Here is a 26,207-nt window from a genome sequence, read left to right as displayed (position 1 = left end):
TCGCAAAATGACAACTGTTAACTAAGTTAGTCGTCATCTAGTTTCTTACAGCTAATTTAACGTTATTGATTTAGCTAACGTTAACTGTTCCTCAACATGTTTTAACGGAAAATAGCTAGCCAAACAGTTAACGCCCACTACAAAATGTTTTAATATCTAATGTATATAACATGTATAACAATAAACTATATATTTGTAACTTACTTTTCTATCTTGGTGGCGTTATAACGGTCTCAACAACAAATAGTTACTTAGTTAGCTACATCAACTCAAGTGTTGTTGTTTTTTAAATTAACAAACAAAAGAGGAATAGTCACATGCAAACAAGCATACATACAAACTATTTACATTGCCAGGAATCCTAAACAAACAAATCATATTCATTAATAATACAAGTTTTAACTGCCTTTTTGTTTTTCATTTTAGTTAAAGTAGTGCCATATTGTTGAAATTAATTTATAAAGTTAAAAAAGTTAGGTTTTGTTTTAGACCATTTGCATTTGTGAATATGAAATGTACCTAATATTATTAGCAGTTAAATTAAATATACTACATCTTTATCAATGTCAGAATTTCTGAAATAAATCATTAATTCAAAACCATTTCACTGTCTTTTGTATTTCTTTACTTACCTATTATTTAGCTAATACCTTTTTTGCACTGTTGGTTAGAGCCTGTAAGTAAGCGTTTCACTGTAAGGTCTACTACACCTGTTGTAATAGGCGCACGTGACAAATAAACTTAGATTTTATCGTCTGCATCTCATTTTGAACTTAATTTGAATATGATAACGATGTATTTTATTGACGCCACGAAGCCATCTGACTGACTAAATCAACGCGACTTTGAAAACCCCATCTCGACACTTGATCCCACCTACTCGGCTCACTGTCCTCCCATTGGAAACGACAGGATTTGTTTCCCCCGACAGGACGTGGTCTATCTCAGTAGAACATCTTTGGTAATATTGCTGTCGCTAATATGTATTATCACAACGGGTGATTGCATTGAGAATTCACTTCCTGGAACCACTCGTTAGTGCCCTATTGTCCCCACCCTGCTCTCCCCGCCCAGAAGATGTTTCGCCTCTGCCCCCTCCGGGGCAATAGGTAGCCCAGAGTGGCTCCACCCCGAATAAATTAGGGAGTGGGGTGTCTCGCTTTCTTTGCCATCTCTGGTACAGTGTACATTTTACATCTGCACACTTCCATCTTTACTGCTTCAGCAAATCTGTGCTGCAAGTGAAGGGTGTGAGAGTGAATGCAAGAGTGGAATATCAATGGCCAGCTTGAAATGTATAATACACTTCAGATGAAGGAACTACCGAGAACGAAGAAACAAATATGAGTTAAAACGTCAAATATCAAACGAATGGGCTGCTAAGAAATTCAAGTAAGTGAAGCAATCTAGCCAGCCTAATTAAGCTAACTCGCAAGGGTTGCCAACTCTGGCAGGCTAACCCAGCTAGCTAGCTCGCTACAGATCCTGTAGTTAGCTAATATGACAGCCATTAATTAACACATTAGCCGAACATGATAGCCATGATGAGCTCGCGCCATGTATGTCATTTATATAGCTGAGATTCATAGCTAACGTTACGTTAGGTTAGGATGTATCGTAGCCATGCTTTATTACAAGATGCTAGCTAGTTGAGCTGTTGTGTATGGAGCTAGCTAGTTATCCTTTTGCAGCAGGGCCGCCGCGATGGCTTCAAGTTTGTATGCTAATTGGTTAACTAACTAACGTTAGTTTGTCAGCATGCTATCTAACGTTAGTCAACTAATTGTTATGCTAACTATTGGCTAATCTGACCTAGCTACCGATGACCAGGTTTATTTGGAGATTTCACACGATTGGATTACTTAACGCTATCTACAGTCGGCTCATTTACATTCCACAGCAGCACTGACCAAACGTTAGATCTCTGCTAACTAGATAGGCCAACTTGCTAACGAAATGAAGACGTCATCAATAACAATGTCACATGAGCCCAGAAGGTTAACATTTATTAGATGGCTAGCTAGCTACGTGGTTTTAAATATATTAATAATAAGGGAAGCAGTCAAATCAAAGGGGACCACCTCTACTTAGCTAACTGTTCTAGTTGACAAATTCATGCTAGATAACATTATCAATGGATGAGACTGAAATGTCACTAGATGACTCTGAAACATGTTTTAATGCATTATTGCAGGTGGTGACAGTTTGTATCTGAGAACAAGACTTGTTCAGTGGGTCAAGATGCCGATTCCTCCCCCTCCCCCTCCACCCCCAGGAGGCCCCCCTCCACCCCCCACCTTCAGCCAGGTAAGAACTTATTGAAGCCTGGAATGTGTCACCTGTAAATGTTTACTGTGCAACTGTGTGGGTCTAAGAGAGAACTGTATCAATCAAACCTATGATGGGGACATATTTAATGGGTTTGAGCCATGATGAAGGCCTAACTCCAAACCATGATGTAGGCCTAGCTCCAAACCATGATGTAGGCCTAGCTCCTGTGTAGTTCATATGAATTAGTGGTCCAACCAACTTGACATCTCGTAGGTCCCTTTTTCAAAGGGATTTATATTCACTGGTGTTGTGAAGCTGAATTTGTTTCACCTTGTGCGGAGAGCACTACTGAAATCTGGAAAAAAGCTGTTCTCGTGGCCTGTGATTGTGCGTGCTATCCTCTCCCTGACAAGCCCAATCAGAGGCTGTGTCTCAAATGGCACCCTATTCCCTTTTTATAGTGCACTGCTTTTGACCAGGGCCCATAGGACTCTGGTCAAAAGTAGTACACTATATAAGAAATAGGGTGCCATTTGCAATGTACTCAGAGCCCTTCTGGTTTATTCAAGTGATTAGCGCTGCTCGCTCAAGTAATCATCCTCAACATCTAATTCACATAATGAGCAGTGGACGAACCAGGCCTATGCAGACAGGGATGCGTAACGCTATGGATTTATGCAATGGGCAACTAATTAATGACTTGATGTGAAGGACTCACGAAATAGAAATCTTATTCAAATTAATTGTGCTGTTAGCCCCTATCAAGAACAAGTTCTACCCGGCTAATTCCCTTGCACCAACTGTGACATGGCTTTCTGCAAGCTGTTACCTGTCAGGCTATGTATAATCTCGGTTAGTTACGGGCAAGTCTGTGAGCCAAATAACCCCAACCCCCCCCCCAAAAAAAATCCCAAATTGCCTGTGAAATTGTGATTCGTCCAAAGCACCCAATCTAATGCTGCTCGTTATCTCACACATCCCGTTGTATCATAACAGATCTACTGTATCGTTTATGTAGTCAGTCTGTTCTCCGGTAGCATAAAGTGTGCTGTGGTGAGCAGAGGACACACACTCTCTCTCTCTTACCCTCCCTTCGCAGGCCAACACCACCCCACCCAAGCTCAATCGAGATGAGGCCAAAGGCAGAGGAGCCCTGCTCGGTGACATCCACAAAGGGGCCAAGCTGAAGAAGGTTGGCGTGGTCAATGACAGGAGCGCACCCATCTTAGAAAGTAAGGCCACAGCACCACTAAGGTTCACCCTGGTGTCTCAGATCTACTATTCTGGTGGTGTTTTACTGACTCATATGATTGGATAGAAGTAAGAAGCACAGAACTGATGAGGCTAGGGTAGTGCATGGAGCACACTCACTGGGGGTCAAGGTTTATTTCGCAGGAGTGAAATGGGAGACCGTGAGGGTAATTATACATGTGATAGGTTACTATTGTAATGTATGTAATTGAACCTTGTTTTCCCTGTCCAGAGCCTAAAGGAGGTGGTGGTGGTGGTGGTTGTAATGGAGGTGGAGGAGGCTCGTCAGGGGCCATTCAGCCAATGGGAGGTCTTTTCCAGGCAGGTGTGCCTAAATTACGACCAGTCGGAGGCAAGTATTTAATATCCTAACTGTTATGGTGTCACTTACAAAGATTTCCCCAAAAAATCTGGACCGCTGAAGGACTGGTCCGTTAAACTTATATCGGGCGGAGGGTTTAGAACAGCAATTTAATTCCCTTCCATTATATTTATTGCTGACAAGTTTGGGAGCAAGCTAGTTCGTCAAAGCACGATTGCAATAGGTGAGAAATTAGCACTGGTTTTTGACTGCGTAGGTAGGGCAGACCGTCAGGTTTCAGGGTTGTCATTGGGCAGGGCTGTTATAGATCTGACACAGGCACGGCTGAAGGAGATTTGCTGATTCACAATGAGTTCCCTAACCTGCACGTCTGCATTGGTCTTAGATTTCATCATATGAAGGGCAGGGCCTTACCATCTGTCAGGGAGAAAATATTAGAAAATGGATTATGATGACTAAAATAACCTAATAATACTCTACCGTTCTGTATTTACTCTGCACCGAGACATGTCCTCATGTTTCTCTGTTCATGTATACATTCATCTTCATATAAATTGCTGATGACGTGACGTGACACTTTTTTTTTGGTGCAGATGGCTCGGTTGGCAGGTCAGCCCTGACGCCTCCTGGCACGCGCCCCGCTGCTCCTCGTCCTCCTGTTCGGCAGGACAGCACAGAATGCTCAGCCCAGCAGGCCTCTCCCCCGGAGCACTCCCGATCCCAGAGGCCCTCCCTCCCCGACCTCTCCCGCCCCCTCAGCGGAGGCAGCCCAAACAGTGGCATGAAGCACAGCTCCTCCGCCCCTCCACCTCCTCCCCCTTTTTCTCGCCGGGGCAATGCACCCCCTGCTCCGACTCAGAAGGCGGCACCAGCTGCCCCCTCTTACAACCGGGAGAAGCCCCTCCCTCCCACGCCAGGACAGAGGGGGACTTCCCCGGTGCCGGCCCGCAACAGCGCCCCTCTGCCTCCTTCTCCCAACAACAACCGCCGGCCCCCGACGTCAGGGGGCTCCTCAGCATCCTCCTCTTCCTCCTCTCTGGGTCCACCTCCTCCCCCGTACCGCCAGCCCATGACCAACGGCCCCTCCAGCCCGGTTAACGAAGCCGCCCCGGAGCTACCTCAGAGACACAACTCCCTCAGCAAGAAGCCGTCGCCCGGACCTGGACACACTCCAACCCGGGGGCAAGCTCCACCCCCGCCCCCCTCCCCCTCCCCGCCAGGCGGACGCCCACCCCCTCCAGTCCGTGAGCCCCCCGGCAGAGGAGCAGGTATGTTTTTACCATTGCTCTCCTTGTTCCTCTACCTGTAATAGGGCTGGGTTAGGGCCAGCTTTAATGCTTTCTACTGTTTGTTATGCATAGTTCAGTTACATAATTCGGTCACATTCTCGCTGTGCTGTGTCGCACTCTATTTATTTTTTTAACCTTTATCTCCTCTTGTCAATCACCTATCATAATGTGAGGCAAGCGAGGAGAGGTGATTTGTTTATTAGTGTAGAGATGAAATGACTGTCGAATAAGCTGTGGCAAGGCGTGGCGCCTACAGTCAGTATGGTGTCGTGTCATGACAGGCCTACAGTGTTTTTCTAGCGTTCCTGTCTTGCTGTTGTGTTGTAATGACTGCTGGTTAGCCAGTGTGGCTGCTCTGTTATTCCTTAATGACCGTATCGTTTGTTGTCTGTACAGCGCCACCCCCGCCTGGGTCCACTCAACGAAACGGGGGTCGGGATGCCCCCCCTCCACCACCCCCCTACAGAGGTAGCCCTTCAGAGCCTCATAGCCGTGGCAAGCCCCCCCCTCCTCCCTCCCGTACCCCTGCCGGACCCCCGCCCCCTCCCCCACCTATCCGCAATGGACACACCTCCATTTCCCGCTCCTTTGTAGGTGAGTCGTCTTCCTCATACTGCATCACCTGACCTCAAATTCGGTTTCCCTCTACATTAACAACCAACTCTCATTTTGTTAGCCAATCTACTTTGGAGACTTTTGGAATGTATAAAATGTTTTAGTCCTAGTAAGTATTGAATCTGTAAAAGTGAAGGGAAAACTATACATCTGAGTTTGGTAAAGGGTAAACTGTCTGTATTTTATTTGTTATATAATACGTTTTTATTGGCTCCTTCGGGTGGATGACATTTTGAATTGGATCAATACAAAAGAGAGGAATGAACTACCATCACTTCACTCTTCCCTACTGTTCTTTCCGTCCTCTCCCTCCCTCTTGCCCTTCGTTGACCTTCAATGGCCTTGACCACCAACCCTGACCTGTCATCTTCCGAACTTTCTCTCCCTACAGATGACTTTGAGTCCAAGTATTCTTTCCACCCACTGAATGACTTCCCTGCTCCGGAGGAGTACCGGCACTTCACCAAGATCTACCCCAGCAAAGCCAACAGAGGTGAGGGCTCACTTATCAATGTGACACAATAATGCCAATAAATAATATGCACACATTTTACACACACATTTTCTGGTGCAGAGTACAACATTTTTTTTTTTACATGAAAGGAATAGCAATATTTTCCCATAGGCCTATAGTTTATTGTAACAGTTTATTGTTTTGACTGTGTCTTTGGCAGTGATGAGGGGAGCTCCACCTGCACCACCTGTGGGAAGGTGAACACTGTGAGACCACTTCACTTCTACTGTACAGGAGACAAGGGTTACACCACACACACTACTTTCTCACATAGAACCTACAGCATATAACATACACTGACACGCTTCTCATTTGATAACATTCCATTTCACTTAAGCTCCATAAGCATTCACTCACGCGCTCGCCCTTGAGAATAGCCCAGGAATGTTTGCTATGGCAGTCATGCTCCATTTTGAAGGTGGAGTTGGCAGCTTACTTACGCCATTCCCAGCCTGTGTCCGGGTGGGTGAACTTGACGTGTTTTGTCACAAAGGCATACTTAACCCATTGATGGTGTTTCCAGGCTCGTGTGTGTGTGTGTGTGTGTGTGGACGGGGAACACTTTGACACTGGTATGAAAGACATTCACCTCCATACCACACAGACTGTTGCGATTGTCAAAATGGGAAGAAAAAAAGGTCATCAAGAGTATGCACTGTGAGAGCCCACATCACCATGAAACGGGAGAACACCAGTGACTCTACAGCCTGGTTCTAAGTGTCTAAAGGTGATTGACTTTTTGTGACCACTGCACCCCTTGCTGATGTAGGGAACTGCTACTGTTTGAAAGTTCTCTCAGGTATACGGTTTGTGGAACAGAGAACTGGAGATGATGATGATGATGATGATGATGGTGGTATTGGAAAGGCATTATTAGATGAGACTCTCTCCAAAAGTGCCAACTGAGTCGGACCTGACCTGGGAACAGCACATATTCCCCCCATCCTTTCTCCCTGCTGCAAGGATGTCGTCGTTTCTCTTATGAATGGTGGAATGGACTGACAAAAGCAATAGTTTCATACGTTCTCTGTGAAAGTTGGCAGTAATCAACACCTGTGACAGTGACGATGGTTGGTTTGTGAAAAAGTCTTCCTGTTTAGAATGATGATGCACATGTATGGGATCTTGCAGCGAGGAATCTCTCCCTCCCTTCCTCTCTACGCTGAAGAAAAGTCTAACCAGATAGCTGCATGTTGTCTTTGTTTTCAGTTTGTCTGTCTTGACAAAATGCATGAGGGGTGAGCTTGTTAGTTGTCCTAAATGCACAGCAGAAAGTTATTATGCCTTCTAACACTAGTCTGCATCACTGAAACCATTTCACGACAACTAACTCATACAAACACTACAACACTCACTAGCTTAGTGACGGAGCCTTTCCAATGCACTGCATGCTACAGGATGCTGAACCAGTACGTGGACACGAAAATACTAAACCTGAACCCAGGCAATGAGTCGGAAGCAATCCAAGAGTTTATTGTTCAAAATTGATAGAGAGAAATTATGTTGAGGGGTAAGTAAATGTATGCTTTCAAATACAAACCTTATCCTGGAACTCGGCAGGATAAGGTTTGTTGATACCCACAATAGCCACTTGGTGGCAGTATTTGATGTTTTTCCATAGGGAGACGTGGGACCTACAGTATATGCTTGTGATGCAGTACCCCTTCAATTTGTATTTTTTTTTTAAAACATACAAAGTTGTGTATTATGGATTTGGCCAATGTTGAGTGATGTCTGTGTACCGAATTTTGGGATCTTCTGCTGAGGGTCGAATGGACAAACTAATGACAACGGCCATGTTGTTCCAACTCAATCATAGTTGTCTACGTTCTGTTTTGAAAGAAAAAAAAATCGACTTGATTTCCCAGAGGAACATTTCTGTAATGTAGTCCTTACATTTCTTTGCTTAATGCACTTGTGACCACAAGCCTGAAACAAATGCACGTTGTTACACAGGGAGGTGAATCTTTAAGGCTGGTACCTGTGATTTTTGTTCATGTGTTGTGTGGGTTTAGTCTTGCTCCTTATTTTAAAACGGCCCTGCACCGTGACCGAACCCCCTTAAACTGTCACTCGCTATTTAATTTTTTTTTTTCAACCCTTCGCTGGTCTTTTGCCTTATTATTCGCTGTAAGAGTCAATTCAGGATTTGTAAAAAAGAAAACAAAGCTATTGTAAGTTTCTACACCTCATGGGTAATACGGTAGTCATGGCTATTGTTCTACTTTTATGTATAAAGCTTGTAATATAGTGAATAAAACGGGGATAGATAACGGCAGGCTTTCGTCAGAATCCAGTGACAAACTGTTAGTCTTCTGCCTTCTGTCCCCCTTTAGATATTCCCTCTGTGTCACAGAGGGCCTGTGTGGCCATTCAACAGGAGCAGTATGTACTCACATTGAGAGAACCTCCTTGTTCGTGTCTTCTCATCCCCCATTTCATACTTTCATAATTATCTTAATCCAGGCCCTGGTTCCTTCTGTACATTTCACCCTTCTGCGTCAGACATGTACCAATTCAATGAAAATGTCGGGGGGGGGAATAAAGTATACTTTTCCTGTCTCTGTCCAGTCCATTGTCATCTGTTATTAGTGACGTTATGCAATAACGTGTCACAGGTTTTGGTTGAAGGGATAGTAAACCCACATTACAAAATTACTATTTGGTTTTATTTTAGGGGGTAGATAAATTGTCTGCATCATTTACATAAAAAAAAAAAAAGTCCTTTATGTTCCACTAATTGGAGTAAACTAATGGGCAACAACACTTAGCTTATACACAAGTATGTGGACACCCCTTCAAATGAGTGGATTTGGCTATTTCAGCTATACCTGTTGCTGACGGGTGAGTAAAGTTGAACGCACTGCCATGCAATCTCCATAGACAAACACTGACAGTAAAATTACCTTACTGAAGAGGTTGGTGACTTTCAACGTGGCACAGTCATAGGATGCCACCTTTTCAACAAGTTTGTCAAATTTCTGCCATGCTGGAGCTGCCCCGGTCAACTGTAAGTGCTGTTAATTGTGAAGTGGGAACTTATAGGAGCAACAACGGCTTACCTGCAAAGTGGTAGGCCACACAAGCTCACAGAATGGGATCGCTGAGTGCTGAAGCACGTAAAAATAGTCTATACTCTGTTGCAACACTCACTACCGAGTTCCAAACTGCCTCTGGAAGCTGTCCATCAGGAGCTTCATGAAATGTGTTTCCATTGCTGAGCAGCCGCACACAAGCCTAAGATCACCATGCGCAATGCCAAGTGTCGGCTGGAGTGGTGTAAAGCTCGCTGCCAGTGGACTCTGGAGCAGTGGAAACGCGTTCTCTGGAGTAATGCATAGTGCCAACTGTAAAGTTTGGTGGAGGAGGAATAATGGTCTGGGGCTGTTTTTCATGGATTGGGCTAGGCCCCTTAGTTCCAGTGAAGGGAAACCTTACCGCTGTGCTTCCAACTTTGTGGCCACAGTTTGGTGAAGGCCCTTTCCTGTTTCAGCATGACAATGCCCCCATCCACAAAGCAAGGTCCATACAGAAATGGTTTGTCGAGATCGGTGTGGAAGAACGTGGCTGGCCTGCACAGAGCCCTGACCCCAACCCCATTGAACACCTTTGGGAACAATTGGAACGTTGTCTGTGAGCCAAGCCTAATCACCCAACATCAGTGCCCGACCTCAGTAATGCTCTTGTGGCTGAATGGGGGAGAGCAGACATTTCCATATATTTTTGTTAGCTGCATGTGTGACAACTCCATGCAATTAGTATATTTGAGTTTAGCCATAATGTTTTATTTGTTCTGTCTTTTCTCTTGGATTAAACTGAAATTAAAACCAACTTTCTACAGCTTATTTTAAAAATAGTAATATTTTAGAGATGATTACATTTTCAAATAACCAAAAGTGAGAGGTTGTAATCTGGAAAAAGGCCATTCTTGAACAAGAGGTGAGACATTCTACTAATCTGTTAGAGAACCAGTTCAGATTTAAGTATAACTTTTGTATGACTGAAGCCTTTGGTGAGAGATCTAATGCTTTAATATTTAATCATTTCTGCCCCCCGAACCATGCTGGTTAAGTGTACCTTGAATTCTAAATAAATCACAATGTCACCAGCAAAGCACACCCACACCACCTCCTCCATGCTTCACGGTGGGAACCACACATGCGGAGATCATCCGTTCACCTACTCTGCGTCTCACAAAGACACGGCGGTTGGGAACCAGAAATCAAAAATTTGGACTCATCAGACCAATGGATAGATTTCCACCGGTCTAATGTCCATTGCTCGTGTTTCTTGGCCCAAGCAAGTCTCTTCTTATTGGTCCTTTAATAGTGGTTTCTTTGTAGCAATTCAACCATGAAGGCCTGATTCACGCAGTCTCCTCTGAACAGTTGATGTTGAGATGTGTCTGTTACTTGAACTCTTTGAAGCATTTATTTGGGCTGCAATATCTGAGGCTGGTAACTCTAATTAAATTATCCTCTGCAGCAAAGTCAACTCTGGGTCTTCCTTTCCTGTGGCGGTCCTCATGAGAACCAGTTATCATAGCGCTTGACGGTTTTTGCGGCTGCACTTGAAGAAACTTTCAAAGTTCTTAACATTCTGCACTGACTGATCATGTCTTAATGATGGACTGTTGTTTCCCTTTGCTTATTTGAGCTGTTCTTGCCATAATATGGACTTAACTTTTAACAAGGCACACCTGTTAATTGAAATGCATTGCAGGTAACTACCTCATGAAGCTGGTTGAGAGAATGCCAAGAGTGTGTAAAGCTGTCATCGAAGCAAAGGGTGGCTACTTTGAAGAATCTCAAATATAAAATATATTTTGATTTAACACTTTTTTTGGTTACTACATGGTTCCATATGTGTTATTTCATAGTTTTGGTGTCTTCACTATTATTCTACAATGTAGAAAATAGTAAAAAATAAAGAAAAACACTGGAATGAGTAGGTGTGTCCAAAATGTTGACTGGTACTGTACATAACTTTAACCATTGTGTAAGAAATTCTCAAATTGATGTTCCAGGCATTTATAAATAAATTTCAGTTGTACATTATCAAAAGCCTTTTGAAAGTCAGCTATGAATACCAGGCCTGGTTTCCCAGATGTTGCATAGTGTTCTGTTGTGTCCATTATCTCCAATCTATCATCCATGTAAAAAACCTGTCTGATTAGGATTAATTACAGTGAGGGAAAAAAGTATTTGATCCCCTGCTGATTTTGTACATTTGCCCACTTACAAAGAAATGATCAGTCTTTAATTTTAATGGTAGGGTTATTTGAACAGTGAGAGACAGAATAACAACATAAAAATCCAGAAAAACGCATGTCAAAAATGTTATAAAATGATTTGTATTTTAATGAGGGAAATAAGTATTTGACCCCTCTGCAAAACATGACTTAGTACTTGGTGGCAAAACCCTTGTTGGCAATCACAGAGGTCAGATGTTTCTTGTAGTTGGCCACCAGGTTTGCACACATCTCAGGAGGGATTTTGCCCCACTCCTCTTTGCAGATCTTCTCCAAGTCATTAAGGTTTCGAGGCTGACGTTTGGCAACTCGAACCTTCAACTCCCTCCACAGATTTTCTATGTGATTAAGGTCTGGAGACTGGCTAGGCCACTCCAGGACCTTAATGTGCTTCTTCTTGAGCCACTCCTTTGTTGCCTTGGCTGTGTGTTTTGGGTCATTGTCATGCTGGAATACCCATCCACGACTCATTTTCAATGCCCTGGCTGAGGGAAGGAGGTTCTCACCCAAGATTTGACGGTACATGGCCCCGTCCATCGCCCCTTAGATGCGGTGAAGTTGTCCTGTCCCCTTAGCAGAAAAACACCCCCAAAGCATAATGTTTCCACCTCCATGTTTGACGGTGGGGATGGTGTTCTTGGGGTCATAGGCAGCATTCCTCCTCCTCCAAACACGGCGAGTTGAGTTGATGCCAAAGAGCTCCAATTTGGTCTCATCTGACCACAACACTTTCACCCAGTTGTCCTCTGAATCATTCAGATGTTCATTGGCAAACTTCAGACGGGTATGTATATGTGCTTTCTTGAGCAGGGGGACCTTGCAGGCGCTGCAGGATTTCAGTCCTTCACGGCGTAGTGTGTTACCAATTGTTTTCTTGGTGACTATGGTCCCTGCTGCCTTGAGATCATTGACAAGATCCTCCCGTGTAGTTCTGGGCTGATTTCTCACCGTTCTCTTGATCATTGCAACTCCACGAGGTGAGATCTTGCATGGAGCCACAGGCCAAGGGAGATTGACAGTTATTTTGTGTTTCTTCCATTTGCGAATAATCGCACCAACTGTTGTCACCTTCTCACCAAGCTGCCTGGCGATGGTCTTGTAGCCCATTCCAGCCTTGTGTAGGTCTACAATCTTGTCCCTGACATCCTTGGAGAGCTCTTTGGTCTTGGCCATGGTGGAGAGTTTGGAATCTGATTGATTGATTGCTTCTGTGGACAGGTGTCTTTTATACAGGTAACAAACTGAGATTAGGACCACTCCCTTTAAGAGTGTGCTCCTAATCTCAGCTCGTTACCTGTATAAAAGACACCTGGGAGCCAGAAATCTTTCTTATTGAGAGGGGGTCAAATACTTATTTCCCTCATTAAAATGCAAATCAATTTATAACATTTTTGACATGGATTTTTTTGTTGTTATTCTTTCTCTCACTGTTCAAATAAACCTACCATTAAAATTATAGACTGATAATTTTTTTGTCAGTGGGCAAACGGACAAAATCAGCAGGGGATCAAATACTTTTTTCCCCCTCACTGTATATGCGCTATGCATTTTGCCAGAATTTTTTGCATCATAACACTGAAGTGTAGGGGGCCTCTGATTTTTTTCAATGGACTGCATCTTTATTTTTACCGTCTTGGGTCCTGTTTCAGTAGTAATGAAATCAGACTACCTTGTTAAGTATCTGATAACCACTCCTATAAAAACGGTACATTAAAACATACTAATAAAAGGTCCTCTGAGTACATCAGAAAAGGTTTGGTATATCTCAACTGCTATGCCATCCATCCCTGGAGTTTTCCCAGACTTAAAGGCTTTAATTGCACCAAGAAGTTCCTCCTCTGTAATTTGGCCTTCACATGAGTCTTTCTGTACAGATGTTAATTTTACATTATTAATAGGAAAACATCCATACAATATTAACCCCCCCCAAAATGTTTTTTTTTTTTAATAATCTTTGGTTAGTGGAGATGTAAGAGACAAATGAAAACATATGCTTAAAGTACTTTGCTTCCTCTTTCAAAATATGGTTTGGTGAATCATGACTGACCATAATTTGTAACAAGTTTCAGCGTTTGGTAGCATTTGTTTGGTAGCAATGTTTGGTAGCATTTCTATGTTGAAGATTAAAAAATAATTTGGTACATTTTTCCCTATATTCTATCCAGTTCACTTTATTTTTATAATATATTACACTTGATCTTTCTTGAATAAGTTTTTCCATTTCTTTTAATTTTTCCTCTAACTTATTCTGTGCCTCTATGGTAGAGTTTATATTGCTATCTATCTGTACTGTTAGTCCTATTTCATTTTACATTTACATTTTAGTCATTTAGCAGACGCTCTTATCCAGAGCGACTTACAGTAGTGAATGCATATATTTCATACATTTTTTCTCCGTACTGGTCCCCTGTGGGAATTGAACCCATAACCCTGGCGTTGCAAACACCATGCTCTACCAACTGAGCCACACGGGACTATTTCCTTTGTTAATATGAACTCTTTTGACCTAAATTGCTTTTGTTTTAAAGATTAGTATTGAATTGCATTTCCTCCTAAAGGCACATTTAAAAAAGTGTTAAAAGTTAATTTGTGGAATTTCTTTCCTTCTTCGTGCGTTTCAGACAATCGGTTGTGTTGTGACAAGGTAGGGGTGGGATATAGAAGATAGCCCTATTTGGTAAAATACCAAGTCCATATTTTGGCAAGAACAGCTCAATCATTCTGTGTGTGGCCGCTCTGTGAGCCAATACTGTATGTTAAGTGAAAATTGAGAAAGAGGCAGTAGCCAAGGTTAAAATGACAGAATAACCCAACAGCACACAGGTGTCATCAGAAGAGGCTTTATTTAGGTGCGTAGTAACCGAGACCAGAGTGAAGGGCCTCCCCATGGTAAAAAGAGCAGATCGACTCCCAAACCCTTAGCCCCTACCTCCTAAACAAGTGATCGGTGTAAGCAATATAGTGATACTTCCATCTAGCCCATCACAGGGCACAGTGGAGGTCTTACTACATTACCACCTATCCAAATCTCCCAGACCTACACATTGCCTAGGGGTTAAGGGTTGATTTGATACAACTGCTCGGATATAACCTTGGGCTACGTCTAATGACACATCTGAGTTTCAGGAGAGATGACTGTAAACACTGACTTCTGTACAAAAACAAAACCCCACGCGAGTCAAGATCCCCCCCACCCCAGGCCTCCCAGTCGCTTAAGAAAAACAAAACAAAACAGAAGAAATATGCTGTACAATTCATCTCAACTACAGTAGCAGACTCCATTTCTGTCTCCATTTACACCCGTTCTCAGATTTACAAAACAAATAAAATAATCTCCTTGCATCTTACATAAAATAGAGTCTCCATATTATTTAGCTATTTACACATAGAATATTTACATTACAGCTTTATCGTACAGGCATTGCCAGGCAGCCCTCCGCGAAGGTCGTGACCCAGGCATCCTGAGAGAGTCGCAGGCAAACAAGTGGTGTCAACGTCACTGGGTCCAGTTGTTCGACTCCATATACTTTCTATGAGAAAATTAATCAATCAGCATAATAGAAACTATGGCGCAGTACAAGTGGCCATGATGATGGTACCATGCCTATAGAATAAAACGGGCCTTGGTTCTTTTGTTGAGAGTTCTGCGACAATGGCTTTGTTAAATTGCGATAAAAAAATTATATTGAACTGAACTATACTGAACATTTTATACAATCACAAACAATTCTCATGCTGAAAATGTGCCCTGAGGTCAGGCAAAAGTGCTTTGTTGTTACAAATTCTGTTGGCCTCCCATCATCTGTACATAAAGAAGGGTTTGTCTTGTGACGGTGAACCTGCGGCCTCAGTCTGAACCCCCCCAAAAGAGTGGAATTATCAAGAGCTGTCAATCAACAACTGACTCAACCAATGAGAGAGATCTTTGACGTGGGGAGCCAATAAGCCTGCAGCACATCATCGGGTTCAGAGACATTTCATTCCACCATCTCCCGAAATATCACATCTTCTTGTTACATGGTGGAAGCTTTTGTTCAGAGGTATAAACTCGGTTTATTTTAGCCCAGAAGTACTAGTATGAACTAGCATAGGAGTATATTCTTTATTCTCCAACTGTTGCTGACTCGTTGAGGGCTGCCGCTGAGCTGTTGGTGGTAAGTGCCCATGTTGGCTGGAGGGGAGGGGTCAAGAGTTAGGTTAGAGGTCACGGGGTTAGATTGTCTCACGTCTGAGTACTTCACAGAGAAAAGGTGGGACAACAGCAGGAATACAGTCTGTCTGGGGGTCAAATGTCAGAGACATCAGTTTAACTGGTTTAGTAAAACAAAGCCAGCCTTTCCACATTTGGTCTAACCATCCTGGTTTGGGTAAGTTCAGAAAGGTCCAGTTGTGGAAGGGGGTTTGGTGGCAGTGCAAACTGGACAGGCTTCACTTGGACGTGAAAGCAGAAGCATGACTTGGTGTTGGGGAAACAAAAACAAAACAAACAAAAGCTTACTATTCATTCATCCTCATTTTCTGTACAAAATGGCTGTCCAATCTGCTAGTCGAGTCAGTCCTGAAACCTCGTGCCCTCCTCACACAACATGCTCACAAAGTCACACGCACAAGGCTTCAAAGAAAAGAGTTCCAGTCATTTTTCTCAGCCGTTTCCAGCAGTCTGAGTATTGTACACAAAATCAGCGGTGGCTCGTGACAAGCAGACCGGGAAGGGGGCTGGAGGAAGCCAGGAAAACACCCAGCATAGCAAGGTTACAAAAATGGCTAGCTGATTCAGCCAATCAGGGTTGAGACCATTGAGGGCAGAGGTGCAATGGAGAAGGGGGGGTAAGGTGGGTATGGGGGCGATCTCCCTCTTTCTCATCCCTCTCCCACTCATTCGCACTTTCTCTCACATGTCTTTGGGCTCTAGCTTGCAGGACATTTCAAAGAGTAGGTTCTGATTGTCGATGACCTGCAGCTGGCGAACGTAGGCCTTGGTCTGGAGGTGAGAGGGGGAAGGCTCTGCATCCAGAGCTACGAAAGAGAAAGAGGTCAGTTCATTAGTTAAACATACCCCCAACAAAATCATTTATGCAGTAATCATATTTACCCCCTAGATCAGGGTCCCCGGGGTCAAATTTGGCATGCAGGTGGTTTTATTTGCAGCCCCAATTTCTTAGCACAAATATATAGGTTGGAGCTGATTTCCTGGTGTTTTTAGACGCACACACCAAATCTAAAAACACTAGGAAATCAGCTCCAAGTTATTTTAATTTAAGCAACCCTTTCCCAAGTATTCCCACTCATAACAGAGGCACATTGATCGTATTCAAATCAAGGTAAGGTTTTAGTCAAACATATATGTTTGGGATTCTTGAGATCAATTTGCATATTATTTGTAATTATATTCCCGCCCCCCTGTCCACCCGCTCAATAAATCAAAATTCTCAATAAGTCAAAATTCGGCACAAGGCTGAATCTAGTTGATGATCCCTTCACTAGATGGTAGAGAAGCTGCTGTAGCATGCAATGTCCTAATCTCACCACCGGATGGCGGCAGACAGCCCTACTATTTCCACTTGACCTAACAAGAGGATCGCAGCAGCATCTGCTCACGGTGAGCCCACACAACGCAGCAGGCAAAGAAACTGGTTTGATTCAGTTCTAACCAACAGTAAAAAACACTTTGTCAGGCAGGCTAACAATATTCACAAATGGTCCTTTCCCATTCTGGGCGCAGAAAATCCTCCTTGGATGCGCCGTTATCCTCCTCTGTGCCACCATCACAACAGCAGCAGCAATCTATAGGATTAGATGGCCATTTACTCCTGAGCCCAAAAGGGCCATTTTGAAGCCATTTCCTTTGGTGGGGTTTTCAATGGGTTTGTGAACGTGGTGTATGCCTGAATGTAGCCTATAGCTGGCGGAGAACACAAGGTTAAACGTCTCCCTGTGTGCTCTAGCTCGCTAAGCAGAAGTAACCTGTACTTAATGGAATCAGATGACCATTGGCAAAAGTCACTCAGCTGGACAGAGGGAGAGAAAAAAAAGAGAGATGGGGAGAAAGAGATGATGAAAAAGAGAGGGATAGAAATGACGGGGTAATTCAAAAGAGCGACCCCTGGGTCACCCAACGAAGCACTCCATACAGTCCATTAGGGTACAGTGGTAATCTCAGACAATGTACCGCTGTAACTAAGCCCTCTAGGATTTGCGCATCTAAGCACAGATTCATTATAGCACTGTGTACAATATAATACAGCCCTAAAAAGGGTTTCAGCACTTCCTGTAACTGGTCTGAGTATCCTGACTGAAGGCTATGGAATACTTCAGAGTGAAAATAAACCCCATTTTGAGAAACCCAGAGTGAAAAGAAATCCTATTTTGCTGCTTTCAGGTAGAAGCTATTCAACTTCAGGTTCTGCACACCAGTTACATCAAGTCTTGTTTGTGTTCTTTACATCACAAAGGAGCTTAAACCCTGGAAGCCAGGTGAATGAATTTGTCCTCTAATAGACAGAAGTTGTCCCCAGTCCCGTGTGGCTCAGTTGGTAGAGCATGTTGTTTGCAAGGCCAGGGTTGTGGGTTCGATTCCCACGGGGGACAACAACAAAAAACATTAACCCAGCCTTGGCTTAGGCTCCGGTCTCATGTTTCGAGTTTTAAATGTCACGTACACTAGTACAGTGAAATACCTTTCTTGCAAGCTCCAAACCCAACAATAGCTTTAATCAATATCAATGTAGCAGTAAAAATAACATAAGGTACAGTACCTTATGTTATTTTAGTGGTGTTTAACATTGTGTGGTGTATGTGTCATTAGCCAGCGCACTGTGTCAGTAGTGTTATCATGAGGAAACATTTTTTAAATATCTAGATTAGCATCTTTCTGCATATAATATGCTTGTACAAGTGAAGAATCTTCAGCAGGTATAAACCTCTATATGTGGAGTTGTATGTTGGTAGGCCAAGTTGTTCATGTGCTGTGAAACCTATCTTTATGCCCCAGGTCGATAAATATACAGAAATAAAAAGGGTGGAGATGGCCAATGTTCTACTGGGTCTCTTTGCGTAGGGTCTTATATTATGTCAGCAATCTCTTGTGTGTGTCGATTGTGTAACAGCGTTAGCGGGATTTGTGCGAAACATCAATGATCTTAGTGTGGCTAACAGCGTCGCGCTTTACTCAAACTAATGAGCGTACGGCACAGATTGCTAATGCCATACAAATTAATTACACTGACTCTTGGCGATGCTGGCTCTAAAAATAGTGGACCAGTCTGTGCGATATGTTAGGTAATGCTAGACTATGCGATACCAACATTATCGAGTGTTTGGCATGTCGTGCTAATAATGATTTTGAACATTTAACATGCTAGGTCGTGATAGTGTTTGGCGCTGTACTCTGTGCGGTGATAATGTTATTGGGCGTTTATGCACACTAGGCTATGTAATGAACGATCATGTTAAAGTGTTTACCTCAACATTATGGCGTGGTTAGCACGCAAGGCGGTTTGTCAGACAGTAATATCATTACGTGTTGAGAATGCCTGTGTGCGTGTGTGTGTGTGTGTGGTGGTAGTGATTGAATGGCCCCGAGGGCTGTGCTGTTCTAAACAGATGGTAGGGTGGAGCTCGGCTCCTTCAAGACTATTCTTAACAGACAGGTGTGCCTGTGGAGAGAAGCGTGGCCATTAATGTTTACCTAGCTGAGAGCTCCTGTATCGTCTGATGCTCCTCACCATCTCTGCAACTTTATGCTGGAAGAGAGAGGAGACGCGTGTAGTAAGACAGCAGTCAGGGGAAATCAGGGGTGGTAACTGGTTGACCAGGGAATCACGCTGATTGTGCCGAATTGAAAATACATGTATTTCTTTGGCTTTTCTGTCAATGGCTGAACATGTACTCACCATCTTCTCAAAATTGACAAGCTCCCCATGAAACGACTTGCAGCTCTCGTGGAGGAAGGTCAGATCTGAGAGAGAAAAAGAGAGAGAGAGAGAGCGAGAACGAGAGAGAAAGGTAAACACACAGTGAAAGCAGGGAACAATTATGTAATGGCTTGTCGACACTCGCCCCAGCGGCTGCCCTTGTCTGCCGGTGCTTTAGCCCACAGACGGAGGAGAGGTAGGACCGAGAGAGACGAGCCAAAGAGTCAATCTGTGATCTCTCAATAGGAACTGGAATTTGCGGGTGCTGGGTGAAGGGGGGCATGTTTAATCGAGACGCTACGCCCAGTCAGGAGGAATGTTCTGAATGCTGCTGATGGCGCTAGACCTGGGGAAGGAGGGTGTGTGGCGGAGGGAGGGAGGGAGGTGAGGCGATACGCTAATGTGACCTTTTTCACCCCTGGACTAAAGATGCTATGAGCAGAGCTTTATGAGCTGCACACTGGACAGCAGGCACACCTTCTCTTCCAAACCGACACACATATTTAAACACACACACAGAGCAGATGCACTTTGCTAACCAACTCTCTAATCACACAAACACACAGCAAGCATATGTATATTCCTCCCTCCCTCACTCACTCCCCCACCATCCACCCACACACACAGAGAAGTCAGAAGCACCTTACTCTTCAACACACACACGCCTGCTTGAACAGTTATTTAACCACAGAGATAAACGGCTAGCATTCTGAACTAGCGAGCAGGGTACCAGGAAGCCCTCACTGAGCTGTTAGGTTACGCACAATAATACACTCCTGCTATAACATCCATAACATTTTGAAAATACTTCACCTTGCCACCTAGGTCAGAGTGAAATATCACGGAGAAGGATATGAGTTTGTACAAGCATTTAAAAGATGGTCCATGTCGAATTTCTCTCCTATGTGGAAGCTAGGTGAATTGCAACAGGAATAGGCTGCATTCAAAACCAATCTCCCCCTCTTCCCAAAGTCTTTTACTTTGGTTTTGGTCCACCAGGTTCAAACAGCTGTAAAAACTATGTTTTTTATTATTGAAAATATATTTCACGGAGATTTAGATAGTACAATGATTCCCTACAGTATTCAGTGCTTGTTTTCTCAAACTGAAATTGTGCGAACAGTGTAGAATATTAGTAACCAGGACATGACAGAGCAATTTCTACATGGCCACTTGACCTGGTTTCCACTAGATAAAACACAGCCAAAATAAGCTTTCCCATTTTGACAACAGACACCGCTCCTGCAGGAGAAATCAATAGATGCATATCACAGAACATCACAACACTGGTGGGTAAGTTACTGTGAAACAAATCATTCCACTATTGCTGCAGACATATTATGGACATTTTCTGATTAAGATTTATTTTTTAAATCTTATGTGTTGCGCCATTAAGAAACATTCAGCAATACATATAACAATGCTTATGCTAAGCTGCTAGCCAGCAGTTATGTATCCTATCCATAGAGAATGATAGAGTACTCTAGTGCCCAAAAGCCTATTTTAGCATGGGCAGCGCCATTGGGGACTTTGACGCTTTTGTAGTCAACTAGGTGGGACTTGCTATGGTTTAAAGGGATAGTTCATGGATTGCCGTACCGTGTTCATAGACTGCTTACAGGGTAAGGAAACCAATGTGTTATTTCTTCATTTGGGTGAACTATCCCTTTAAGGGAGGATCACATAATTCTAACCAGGTCATCAGGATGGATCAGCCAATGAATTATACTTGTGTGCAAACATTCCATAACTGCAGGTAGCAATAAAAAGCCAACCTTGGTTTTATACCTGTTCAAACAACACACTCCAGATGGGAATATGGACCCTTTCAGTTTGTTTACCAACTCATGAAAACAGTACAAGAAAATTGACTACAACAAAATGGAGATGGCCTCAATGGCGCTGCCCGTGCGCACAGACGTCATAATGGGAAAGATACAAAGATGAGTCCTCTATCATTCTCTATGGTCATATTAGGAAAAAGTGGAAGCATCTAGCTGTGAAAGCAGTCGACCTGGTAGCCATAGGAGTTGGTTTTTACAGTATGTACATTGTCTTGTACGTTTGTCTTGTTTAAGTTTATGGTCCTCTGTAGCTCAGTTGGTAGAGGGTTCGATTCCCGGGACCACCCAAACGTAAAAAGTGTACGCACACACTGTAAGTCGCTTTGGATAAAAGCCTTATAATTTTACATTAACATTTTTGTCATTTGGCAGATGCGCTAAATGACTACATTATATTAGAGCCTGGTATACACAGCTTTCAAATAGAAAAGATTCCACATGTTTTTGGTGTCTAGGTGACATTGACAAGAGATTTTATACCCAAGGGGGAGGAGAAATGGACAAAGAGCGCGATAACGAGAGGGAGCGACAACGAGACAAGCACACACTAAGTGTAATATACCACACATTAGGGAAGTTACGCACACACAGTGTTATGGTGTAGAATAATGTAAGTATATATTGTATGTAGTCTATAACCAATCTATTATCACAGTGATGAATACAGCTAGCCTATAGAATAATGGCAGTGGTATTTTGTTGACCCAATTTCAGAACAGATCCGATACTTTGTTGATCTAAAAGAAAAATGAGAATTCTCTTGAAATGATTAGATTTGAAAGAGAGGAATGGAGAGAGAGAAAGAAAAAAAAGAGTTGACACTCAAAGCGGGGCACGTGGCAATGGGGGAGGGTGGTCAGGGTGGAGGGGAGGGGGGTAGAGCTCATTATGGAGCTGATCACCTGTGGAGGAGGTGTGTGTTCCCAAAGCAGAGAAATGAATGCCACCTGGTTGTGTGGATAGACAGGGTCCCATGTTGAGTTAAGAGGGTGCGAGAGCGGGAGAGAAAGGAAACGAAAAGAGAAAACGTGCCTTTCTTCGATAATGAGGGACCTCTTAAGTTGGAGCGGTAGGTTATGAAGTGCCTCAATGCCGATGTGTGCCTCAAGTATGTGCTCATGTTGCACGTGTGCGAATATGCTGGATGTCTTTGTACGTCTGTATGTGTAAGTGTACGACTGTGAATGTACAGCAGTCTTTATTCATTCCTCAAGAGGATGTTACATGTAGACTCCAGCGTCGGCTGCATCTAACATGAAACAAGTACGATCGTCGCATACTTGTGTTGCCCAGCAGGGAGACAGCACGCTGAGCTTTGTGTTTGTGCAGGATTGAGGTAGCCTGAGTACCATTCTCTTCAGCTAACATTCCACTGCCATTCCAAATGACAAGGAGTAGCAAGGAGTGGAATGTTAGCTAAAACTGACTGGTACCCAGGCTAGGGTTGAGGGAGAGATTAACTACGGGTGTTAATTAGCAAGGCGGGGCTCAACGGCTGCCTTCTAATCACTCTACACAGCATCGTGTGTGTGTGTCAGAGATGTTATGAGCTCACATCTGGACAACATCTGGGGGGGGGGGGGGGGGGCGCTGTGTTGGGGGAGGGGGGTGGTGGTGTAGATGTTTGTGCCCCTGTTTTCAGCACCACACACAAACACAGTGCAGTGTTTCCACAGCTGTGTTTTTGTATGCGTGTCCATGGCCAGAGAGAGGCCTTGAGTAGTGGCCCGGCGTCACTGATTTAGTCTGTGGTTTGAGCCAATGGCAGCCTGTGTGGATGGGGTGTGTGTTTCAGTGCGTTTTGTATTAGTAAAGATTTCACTTTTTTGGCGGTGAACATATGCATTTGGGCAGTGGAGAGAGAGAACTACAGTGTTTGTGTGCATTTACTTGCTGTGTGTGTGTGGTGTGTGTCACAGGAGGTTGGTGGCACCTTAATTGGGGAGGACGAGCTCGTGGTACTGGCTGGAACGGAATAGGTAGAATGGTATCAAATACATTAAACATGGTTTCCCATGTGGTTGATGCCATTCCATTTTAACAGCCATTATTATGAGCCATCCTCCCTTTAGCAGCCTCCACTGGTGTGTGTGTGTGTGTGTGTGTGTGTATATGTATATATATATATATATCTCACCTTTGAGCAGCAGTGGTGTGAAGGGGATGAGAGGGGGTCTGAGGCTGCCCATCAGGTCTCTGTACGACTTGTGGTTTCTGGATGGATCCTGAAAAACAACAACACGTTCACTCACCCTTCACTAAATGTGCCTTATAAATGAACCCATAGCCACATACAGATTGGGGTCATTTACTTTTTGAGGTCAGAAGACCTCTTATGAATCTTGACTGACTGAAATGGAACTGAGCCCAACCCTGATATACAGTAAGCCCATATTATAAGGACTTCCTTAACTGTCCCCTTGGAGACCCCGAACAGCCACTCACCGCAATGCTTTCAAACTGCTGGAACTGCTTCCTGAACTTCCCAGGGAGTCCCTGCCACAAACCACAGACAAATAGTTCCCAGACTTATAAACAAATCCCTACGCCAGTGTGTTTGCTGACGTGTCAGCCTTGTGTGCATGTTGACTGTGTGTATCACAGGAAGTTGGTGGCACCTTAATTGGGGAGAACGGGCTTGTGGTAATTGCAGGAGCAGAATCAGTGGAATGGTATCAAATACAAACACATGGTTGCCAGGTGGTTGATGCCATTCCGTTGACTCCGTTCCAGCCATTATTATGAGCCATCCTCTCCTCAGCAGCCTCCACTGATGTGTGTGTGTGTTTTACCTCCCAGGTGAGGCGAAGGCGGCTGACTGCAGGGTTGTCCAGCCCCAGGACCACAGCTAAGAAGGACAGCAGGTCCTGCTGCTGCTTACACCTGGAGTACATACACACATATGTTAGATATGACTAGACAATAACACACTTCACCATAAACTAACACCATAAAACACATTGTTAGGAATGACCAAATAACACTACTTGTCACTATTCTAAACTATTATTGTGGCCATACACACTATTAAAACACATATCATCAATACAGCACACCGAGTTGTAACATAATTCAATAGGACTGACAGACACCCGGAACTCACAGAGCTGCGATCTTGATGAACTTGCGGAGGAGCTGCACCCTCTTGGGCAGCGACTGGCACTGCAGGATCTCGGTGGCGACCCAATGCTGCACCTCGCTGCATCGCTGCAGTACCAGCTCAAGGTTGAGGGGGCGCCAGCGAGCCTGCTCGCCGTGGAACACATAGCACACAAACTCCACCTGGACATACCAATGAAGAAACGTAGAATAAGTCTACAGCATCGGAAATGTAGGTAGACCCCACACAGCATAAAAAGTTCTTATCGTTGCTAACTTTTTTTTGCAATTATTTGGCAGAGGTTCTGCCCAGTACTATCAGCTCCACCAATCACTGACCTCATGCACGCAGCTGAAGAGCTCCCAGTCAAACACCACCAGCTGAGTGGCTACCTCCTCAGCACTCATGTCATGTAGTTTACTGTCGCCGGGCGACCAGTGGATCTCCTCAGGTAAGGGAAGCTAAAGAGAAACAAATCAAATTCTCGAATCTTACCAGAGAAGCTTTGGACTAAAACACCACTGTTTCATCTCCTTGGCATATTTTTTTTATATTGGTAACTTTATGAGAACTATAATGAATCAAATGTAAACAATGTTTAGTGCTATCCAAAATGGCCACCAGCCAGGGCTTTTCATTCCACTCCATTGTTAAGTGATAACTCGTGCTCTAGGACTCACCAGGCTCTCCAGCTCAGAGGGCTCGCAGGCAAACAGGTGAGTGTTGACTCCCAGGGTGGTGAAGACGGCCTCGTCGCTAGGCCGGAAAGCGGCCTTCTCTGAGAACACAACAACACACATGAGCTCACACATCAGCACACACGCAATGGATTAGTAGAGATTCCAGCGAACACATAACAAAAAGCACACAGAGACATGCCAGAACATCAACAAACTGTTTTCATCTCCATAGAGTCAAATCACTTTGGCAGCTTAGCTCCAAGCAGTGGTGGGTAGTCATTTGTGGATTTAAATCTAAACCTCATTTGTGGATGTAAGCATCGCTGTTCAAACAATCATGTCAAAGCTCGCATTGTCTGATTGGGTGTTTTGGTTGTTGCTGTGTTTTTTCCCTGCAGAACGCAAATCAAAAAGTAGGCATGGCGAGAAATAATCGTAGGTTTAATGTATACAGTATCTGTGTGTGTGTGTGGGCCAGTGTGTGTTTGTGTGTGGTCCTACCCCCGGCGGAGGTGACAGCCACCAGCAGCAGGTTGCCAGGTTGGGTTGGCTGGTCTTCACTGTACTGCAGCTTCTCCCTGACCAGCGCCAGGATCTCCCCCACGCGGCATGACAGACGGCTGCGGATCGTCACGTACGAGTGGTCCGGCGTGTACACCCTGCAAAAGACTGTGCGCGCGCGCGCACACACACACACACACACACACACACACACACACACACACACACACACACACATTTTAACTTCACCCACATGGCTCTAGTGTGTACAGCATCTGTCCCATATCCTCATATCTGTTTGCCTGTATCTGAAGACCTTAAAGGAAAATACCACTCAAAAAACTGTTGATACGGTCCCAATTTTTGTTTTGCATGTGAGAAATTACATTTTCAAGATATAGAACTTTCAAAATACACAAAGTGTCACAGTATGATGCGTTTTGCATCCCATCCTGTCTCACTCACTCTCATCTGATCCCCGGAAGGCCTCTCTGGGCTGCAGACAGGCGTCGATGCGGCGGAAGTGGCGGAAAAGAGGACGGACCTGCTTCTTCCGAATCTCCTTGTCCTCCTCGGAGCTGCTTAGGAAAACAAAGTAGACGGTCTGTCAGTCCATGCATCCTTTCAAAGCCAGCTAGTTTGTAATTGGCTGTGAT

At 44.1% G+C, this 26,207-nt stretch overlaps 2 protein-coding genes across 4 annotated transcripts in view; one reads left to right on the top strand and one right to left on the bottom strand.

The window, feature by feature from the left end:
* Nucleotides 1–1,134: 1,134 nt before the first annotated feature.
* LOC106600821 (WAS/WASL-interacting protein family member 2) lies at nucleotides 1,135–8,824 on the top strand. Its single transcript, XM_014192520.3, has 8 exons — nucleotides 1,135–1,392; nucleotides 2,195–2,307; nucleotides 3,371–3,503; nucleotides 3,755–3,874; nucleotides 4,438–5,112; nucleotides 5,530–5,727; nucleotides 6,140–6,241; nucleotides 6,423–8,824. The coding sequence occupies exons 2-8, from the start codon at nucleotides 2,242–2,244 to the stop codon at nucleotides 6,461–6,463; spliced, it is 1,335 nt and encodes a 444-aa protein (XP_014047995.3). The 5' UTR covers nucleotides 1,135–1,392; nucleotides 2,195–2,241; the 3' UTR covers nucleotides 6,464–8,824.
* A 5,515-nt stretch (nucleotides 8,825–14,339) lies between these two features.
* Nucleotides 14,340–26,207, bottom strand: part of LOC106600822 (rap guanine nucleotide exchange factor-like 1) — a 31,030-nt gene continuing 19,162 nt past the window's right edge. For 2 of the 3 annotated variants that reach the window (XM_014192521.3, XM_014192523.3), the window contains exons 5-15: nucleotides 26,017–26,132; nucleotides 25,552–25,719; nucleotides 25,051–25,148; nucleotides 24,709–24,831; nucleotides 24,374–24,552; nucleotides 24,063–24,153; nucleotides 23,716–23,766; nucleotides 23,408–23,495; nucleotides 19,406–19,470; nucleotides 19,201–19,255; nucleotides 14,340–16,529 (exon numbers count right to left, since the gene is read on the bottom strand). In XM_014192521.3, coding sequence (XP_014047996.1) covers nucleotides 16,405–16,529; nucleotides 19,201–19,255; nucleotides 19,406–19,470; nucleotides 23,408–23,495; nucleotides 23,716–23,766; nucleotides 24,063–24,153; nucleotides 24,374–24,552; nucleotides 24,709–24,831; nucleotides 25,051–25,148; nucleotides 25,552–25,719; nucleotides 26,017–26,132 — 1,159 coding nt within the window. In that variant the 3' untranslated portion in view covers nucleotides 14,340–16,404. The remainder of the gene's footprint in view (nucleotides 16,530–19,200; nucleotides 19,256–19,405; nucleotides 19,471–23,407; nucleotides 23,496–23,715; nucleotides 23,767–24,062; nucleotides 24,154–24,373; nucleotides 24,553–24,708; nucleotides 24,832–25,050; nucleotides 25,149–25,551; nucleotides 25,720–26,016; nucleotides 26,133–26,207) is intronic. The other variant, XM_014192522.3, reaches the window with a different exon arrangement.

This window comes from Salmo salar, chromosome 03 (genome assembly GCF_965601325.2).
Source record: "Salmo salar chromosome 03, fSalSal1, whole genome shotgun sequence".
Lineage (NCBI taxonomy): Eukaryota > Metazoa > Chordata > Actinopteri > Salmoniformes > Salmonidae > Salmo > Salmo salar.
This window is presented reverse-complemented; position numbering and strand designations above follow the sequence as displayed.